Raw genomic sequence first — 7,638 nt, forward strand, 5'->3', positions numbered from 1 at the left:
TAAGGAGAGGTATCAAGAGAGTTTGCAGGAGAGTTGTGGTTTCCGCTCTATAGCTTCACTATTCATTTCTCCAACAAGATGGGTCTAGTTGGACCTCTATATGGGTTAAGGAGACTCTGAACAAATCTTGTAGACATTACAAAGAGCCAGCTAAGCTATTCATGCACCAACAGGGTTGACCCTGTATAATGAATTTTAGTACATAACATAAACCACTAGGTCGATACAAATGTCTTCCAAGGTATCGCTTTCTCAAAGATAAAGTAAGGAACATGCGCACATCAGTAAAGAGAAAAAACGAACTAAAAGCAAATGACAAACGGTCGGTTGAGCATAATCACAACATATTCTAAAATATTTTAAGAAAACCGCACTTTATTTTGACAGAAGGGGACAGATGTTTTTCTTGTTGTTGCCATAGGAGAAACTATAAAATACTGGGGTCTACTGAAAAACATTTCTACCTAACTCCCTCACTGCATTATATATTGTCCTCTGCAATCTGTGTCCTGACATGCTGCAGCTTCTGTAATATGTATCTCTACCACTAGTGGTCGCTGTTTCATAGACTTTATTTTATTATCTACCCTATCCAAATAAGACACAGCATACATAAAACATTGAGCTTTATTCACTAAAGAGAGAGTGGGTAGAATAGTTGTGGCTTTAACTCTCTCTCACTTGAGTCTTATGAAAGAGCAACACTAGCATGTTTCTCCAGAGAAAAGGACTGAGCTGGCCCTGTATAATGCATATTTCAAAGTGTAAGGATCATTTGAAGGAATCTCACCGATGTTACTGTACATTATACAGGGCCTGCCAAGCTCTTCGTGCAGCAGCAGCTCACTAGGGCTGGCTCGTGAAGGAGCAGCAGCTCACTATGAAGGAGCTGAAACACAACTCTTCAGCTATCTAATTAGTTAATAAACCCCACTGAGATGTGATGTATCATGGATAATTCCACTTATGATGTTAGGGCTATTGGGGAACTGGGAACTCTCCGGGTTTGATACCGCTTCTCTGGGTCAACACCGGAATCCCCCGGGTGCCGGGAGTGGGGTCTCGACAGGCCCCACATCCCGCCTATTTCCCCTTCAAATGGTGGTATTTCCCACTGATGTCAGCGAGAACTCGTCAACGTCAGTGGGCAGTCCTGGCTGCGTCCCGCAAGGGCAGAAGGAGCCAAGAAGTTCCCAGGTATGGTTACTGGGCATCTAACATATTTGTTTCACAGAAGTTGCTAGCACAAAATATAGGTGAAATGTTAAGCAGATCCAGGGGACGGCAGCCCCTCTGGTGCATAACAGGGAGCCCCAGGCTCCGTGCAATACCACTACTCAATGGGACAGTTAAAAAGAAGATCCCTGGCCACCCTAACCAGCCCATTGACACTGTGAAGGACTGTGTCAAGTATCCTTCCGTGCTGCACTTCCTTAAAAGTAGGGTGCTGCCTACCCAAATGCCAGGAGTATGGACAGTGGCGCGGAGGGGGGGGCTGCTATACAGTGACCCTTTTTCATTCTTGTCAATTTAAAAATACAGTTGCGTGCAGATGCTTTTTTGCAGGATATTCCATGTTTTCAGATTCAATTTACAGTTCAGCTAAACCTCCAATTCCTTAACAAGTCACTGGAGATTCCAATCATTAGAACTTGGCAGAATCATCATGAAACTGAATAAACATTCTGTTTACTGGCTGCCGCCCGCTGGTCCGGCTTGAGTTTGGCCGAGCTTTAGACCCAAGATTGTGTTAACATTTGAGGTTTGAAGAATACACCCAGACTCTGAGATTGGATGTTCTCTAATTCCTACGGATACTGGTGGAAAAAGAAACTCTAGCGAAATTATCGTACCCACACACCCTGTTTGAGAGGACAGCGAGGAATTGCTTTGCAGCGTGATGCAATTTACAGCTGGCAGCCAATGGATCTCACTTAGATCATGGCTAAAATGCTGTTTGGTTGCTAACAAATTGGAGCAAGTCGCGGTTTGCCTTCGTTTTTTTCAATTATTCGGAGCAAATCTTCCAAAGATGTCTGCAACCTAAAACGCGGTAAAGGTAACCGGATCCGGCAATGTCTACCGTAAACAAAATGATCAGGCTTCTAGACGGGGCAGACACATCTCTAAGCAACCTTACTGCTATAATGACAAGTGGTAAGAAAAATGCGGAGCTAATGCAAAAAGGAAAAAAATGGTGTAGAATGTCAAACAATATGACAATAGTGTGATGTGTGTAGAATGTTGCACTCACAAACAGACTTGTGTAAACAAGCTCATCGTAAAAAGCAATTGCTTCCATGGTGTCTAAAAAGAAAAAAAAGAAACATCAATGGCACGCAGGTGGGATGGTGTGAGCAAAAAACGGCTTCCATAAAGTGCAGCAGCCAGTAAATGAATGATTGTGAGCTTGCGAGCAGGGCTCTCTCCACCTAATGTATCGGTTTGTCTGAGTCTGTCAGTTCTTGTCTTGTCATACCCCTTGAATTAATGTATTGTATTAAGCGCTGCGTAAACTGTTGGCGCTATATAAATAAAAGATAATAATAATAATAATAAATAGACAATGTGTTCATGTAAGGCAGTCATAAGGTTTCTCCTCCGCTAAGCAGATCCTATATCCTCTCTGTTGAATGACTGCCTGCTTGATAACAGTTGCTTAAATTTCTGTAGCCATTTTTTACTTGTTCAGAAGTCAGGAAACATGGGGGAGGTTTAGATAAATACTCCGATGCCCATATTATATCGAGTTCACGAGAGGTAGGCGAAACCAGGTTTTTTTTATAAAAAGTCGTATGGTGTGCTGAAAAAATGATAAAAGAACTAAAAAGTCCTAGCGGATTTTGCACGGACTATTTAACCATTTAAAAACTAGAAGCTCTACAAACCATGGATCTAAGGCCAGGATTGCTTGCTGGGAATCTATTAACCAATAAAAGACACGGCACTTTGCACTGAATCCGATTAGCGCGTCCATGTCATATGCGCTGTATAATTATCTCCTGCATAGAAAGCAGGGTTAAAATAAGCCACTGAAATGCCTGCAAATAGAAACATTAGAATTTGACGGCGGATGAGAGCTGTTGGGCTCCATCCGGCCTGACCGTTTTTTCCTGCTATAAAGACTCAATTTCTTAATCAGTCCTTGGACTCATCTTGGACTCAGGATAGCTTTATGCATGTAAGAATTCCTTTGCTGTAATTGCCTCTGCCACCTCTGCTGGGCGGCTGTTCCACTTACGCGATTATTTGACCAAATAAAGCAAGTGAGCGGCTGCCTGCTCAATGTGCACTATAAGGAAGGCCATGCACTCGCTGTGTCCCTTTATTTGTGTCTGTGAAGATCATTATACAAAGAGAACATGGAAATCCCTGAAGGCTCGTCTCAGCCGAGCTCCCACCACAGCAAGAAACACACACACAGCCAGCAGAGCGAGCTGCATTGGGGGTGGGCGGGGCTTCGTGAATGACATGCCTTTCTTCCAATGAAACTCCCCCAAATTCCAGTTCCAATATAAACATCCAGCTCTGCCCGCTATATCGATGTGGGAAGCAGGAGAGGGGGATCATTGTTTGCGCGTCTGCCTATCGCAAGCCGTCCGAGCTCTGCGGAGTAGCTCAGCCATTACGGCTGGGGCAGTGTGTGGATACACGGAGCGAGAGCCCGGACTTCTCCTCTGGGGCAAAAGTGGATGTTTTCTGGGCGTGAGGTGGCAGCAAGTCCCGGGGGCGTCTGGCTGATCCGCACGGAGGGGGAGCTCGCAGCCCGGCCGGATTGTGCGTTCCATTGTTAGAATCCGGAGCGAAGTTTAAGCGTTCCGTGCGCCGGGAATACGGAGACTGTTGATTTCCTTTGGCGGGGAGGTGGGATCGCGCGTCACGACCCCCGCATCATGACATGCAGTCAGTAGAAGTCCCGATCTCGGAGAGGAAGGCGCCCGGCTGCTGGGAGATGCACGACTGGAGCCGCTTTCGGTGCCCCGGGAGTGACCCGCGACGGGTTAAATGGAGTCTGCCCTCAGTATGATCCTCAACTCCCCAAACTTTGCTCATCGCCTCCTATGCTGCAGCCGGAGGGGGGCTGCGAGCAACAGCGTCTCCGGATAATCTCCTCTCCCGTCCCCGCTCTAGCCGCTGGCTCGTTCTCCGTAGCCCAGGATGAAGGTGTTCCGCAGGAAGGCGATCATCCTCTGCCTGGGCTACATCCTGCTGCTGGTGCTCACCATGCTGAACCTGATGGACAAATGGCACAAGGAACCCCAGCAGTGCAACGACCAAGTGCGGTACACGCCGTACCAGACCCGCTCCGATATCCGCTACCTCTACCGACCCTCCCCGCCTAGGAAGAGGCAGCTGGTGTACGTGTTCACCACCTGGCGGTCCGGTTCGTCCTTCTTCGGGGAACTCTTCAACCAGAACCCCGACGTGTTTTTCCTGTACGAGCCGGTGTGGCATGTGTGGCAGAAACTGTACCCGGGGGATGCCATGTCTCTTCAGGGGGCTGCCCGCGACCTCCTGAGTGCCCTCTACCGGTGTGACCTGTCCGCCCTGCAGCTCTACAACACGGCGGGCGCTAAAAACATCAGCACCCTGGGCATCTTCGGCGCAGCCACCAATAAAGTCATCTGCTCTTCCCCCATCTGCTCGGCCTACAAGAAGGACGTAGTGGGGCTGGTGGACGACAAGGTGTGCAAGAAATGCCCCCCACAGAGCCTGAGCATGCTGGAGGAAGAGTGCCACAAGTACAACACCATAGTCATCAAGGGGGTGAGGATCTTTGACATCAACGTGCTGGCCCCATTGATGGTAGATCCTTCCTTGGACCTGAAGGTCATACATTTAGTCCGGGATCCCCGGGCCGTGGCCAGTTCCCGTATAAAGTCCAGGCATGGCTTGATCAGAGAGAGCCTGCAGGTGGTCCGTAGCAGAGATCCCCGGATCCGCAGGGTTCCCTTTATAGATCCCGGGCACAAGCTGAACAAGAAGGACGGCTCTGACTATCATGCTATAGGTGCCATGGAGGTTATCTGCAGCAGTATGGGGAAGACCCTGAGGACTGCCCTCAACCCACCGAGCTGGCTCAAGGGTAACTACATGGTGGTGAGGTACGAGGATCTGGTGGTGGATCCCATTAAGACTTTGAGACAGGTTTATGGCTTTGTAAATCTCTCGGTAAGTCCAGACATCGAGAAATTCTCTCTGAACATGACCAGTGGCTCCGGCTACTCCTCCAAGCCTTTCGTGGTGTCGGCTCGCAATGCCACCCAGGCTGTGAGCGCCTGGAGGACACTACTTACCTTCCTGCAGATCAGGCAGGTGGAAGAGTACTGCCAGGTGCCCATGAACATCTTGGGCTATGAAACTGTCAGAAGCCAAGAAGAAGTCAAAGATCTTGGCAAATCCTTACTTAGGAAACCCATGTTGTGACAACTTTGAGTCAAAAGATGCATTGCCTGCAAAAAAACCAACCCCACCAACTTCATTGCTTCCTTATTGGTAACTCCCCTGTCTATCACTGCAGTTTAGCTCTCCTAGTCTTCTGATCGACCAAGACAGTTTGAAGGGAATCTGGAAGCTTTCCATGTGTCTTATGATAGTCTACTCTAGTGCATTTGGTGCCCATAGAAAAAATATGTTCCAAGTGCAACTGTGTTTACTGGTTGATGACAATTGGGGAAGGAAAAGGGCATTAAGATGTTAGACAACATCCATTTAAAAGCTGGATGCACAAAGTATTTGTGTCACTGTTCTCCACATCAATACTGGGGATGGAAAGCACCAACATCCTGGTTTGTAAGAAATGTGACCGCTTGTTGAGTTTACAATGCTGGGTAGCAAGCACTCTATAACATACTCATTGCATATGGCATGAGCACCCCAAAGGGCAATGCCAAATGGAGCAAAAAGCCCAATGGGAGGATATGCCTAAATGTTTAAAGTGCTTAATAAAATGAATAATTTATGTTCATTTCTAATGTGTTGGCTAATGATTATTTTTGTACTTTTTTTGGATTTACTAATGTTTTCATGTTAAAGAGTTGGTTTCCTTGTGCGCTGTTAACATCTTAATCTGGAGCTGCAGCTGCTTCTTTTCCTATTAAATGTAAGTGACAATATAAGTAGTAAAGGAACTGCTTTATTTGGCAGATTGGTTGTCTGATTAATAAAATCTCTGATTTTAACTTTTAAAATGCCAATTTCCTACATAGACAAGAGGATACATGCTAAGCCATAGATTCACCCAGATAGTTCTAATATTTGAATTAAAAGTAAATGTACATTTTTGGCATATTCCCTGACATTTAACTTTGTGTTCTAGTTGACCATTTGGTGTTGGAAGGAGGCAGATTGATTGATTGTATGTGTACAATCACAATTATCCTGTTCTTGGCTCCTTAAAGAAACCTCTATATATCCTTACATTTGTACATATAGACGTATGTGCATGGATGTTACAAGAATCCATTTACTTTTTTATTTTTTTTTCCCCCCACCCAGTTTTTAAAACAAGTTGGATTAATGCAATTTCACTGCCCCTCCTCCTCCGTGCCTTCAGCTAAATTCCTCCATAGAGCCAAATGTCTTGGCTCCCACCGCTGTCTGTCGTCGGCTAATAATCTTGATTATATCTGGAAAATGTTCGCCGACCACATGTCCCTAGTTTTCGTGTTTCTCTAGATGCTGATTGGTACCCTCTTTATAGTATTCCTAGTGGTAGGTTACCGTTCACAACAGTTTTAGTGATAAACTGTAGACATTTTGGTGCAGAATAATGCTTTTTGTTTTGTTTGGACATATGCTCATATGCATATATTTTATATTTTTCTTATGTTTTATAAACTTTTTTTTTTTCTTTTGTCTTGAACCTGTTGTAGGGCCATATAACTTCTCAAGTTGTTTACAAACACTTTAGTACAGAACTGTTCTATGTTGTATTACTGTAGGGCAGACTCCTGTTATGTTGTGCAATATAAGGATTTCAATGAACTGCCATTTATTACTTTCAGAAAAAAAAATTATATATATATATATTTTTTTTTTTTTTTTTTTTTTTTAGGTTTAAGTTGTGGCATAACGTTACAAAAATGAAATGAAAAGGAAATGTTAGGGTTTTTTTTTTTTTTTGTTGTGCCAGTTTCATCTTGTGTCTTCCTGACAGTGCACAGCCCAGAATGCAGTGGTTTACAATTATTCCATTTGTGGTAACATGTAACACACCCACACATGCTTTCTCATATGATCTGGTATGGAAACTTCTGTATTGGAGGCTAGTGCGGTGTTGTAAGTATACCTGCGCTCACAGCGTACAAAATGTGAGCCACATGTCCGGGTGTATGTGTCTGCACTAAACGGCATGCAGTCCATTAAAAGGTGTGTAATTCTACAAAGTCTTGTATGTTAAAACCTTCTTTTATTAGTGGTGTGGGAAGATAACTAGCATTTAAGCCATGGTTAAATCATGAATATCCCCACCAAAAAAAAAAAAAAAGTTGAGTAAAATAACAGGATTTTTGTAAACGTAACTTTGCGGTTTGTGGTCTAATGTGCCGAAAGTGTGAATGCCTAAGGAACCTTCCATCCGTATGACATTACATCTTATTGCCCAAAGCGATAGTCGATTTGTGTTAAGAATGGGCT

The 7,638-nt window shown here is 44.8% G+C and overlaps 1 protein-coding gene across 1 annotated transcript; it reads left to right on the forward strand.

Moving 5' to 3' along the window:
* The first annotated feature begins 3,532 nt into the window (after positions 1 to 3,532).
* CHST2 (carbohydrate sulfotransferase 2) lies at positions 3,533 to 5,968 on the forward strand. Its single transcript, XM_053460677.1, has one exon. The coding sequence runs from the start codon at positions 4,159 to 4,161 to the stop codon at positions 5,425 to 5,427; it is 1,269 nt and encodes a 422-aa protein (XP_053316652.1). The 5' UTR covers positions 3,533 to 4,158; the 3' UTR covers positions 5,428 to 5,968.
* The last annotated feature ends 1,670 nt before the right edge of the window (positions 5,969 to 7,638 follow it).

Source organism: Spea bombifrons, chromosome 3, assembly GCF_027358695.1.
Source record: "Spea bombifrons isolate aSpeBom1 chromosome 3, aSpeBom1.2.pri, whole genome shotgun sequence".
Lineage (NCBI taxonomy): Eukaryota > Metazoa > Chordata > Amphibia > Anura > Pelobatidae > Spea > Spea bombifrons.

Bases quoted from the DNA above. Each gene is read 5' to 3' on its own strand.
- CHST2 (XM_053460677.1), top strand. From the start codon at position 4,159: ATGAAGGTGTTCCGCAGGAAGGCGATCATCCTCTGCCTGGGCTACATC.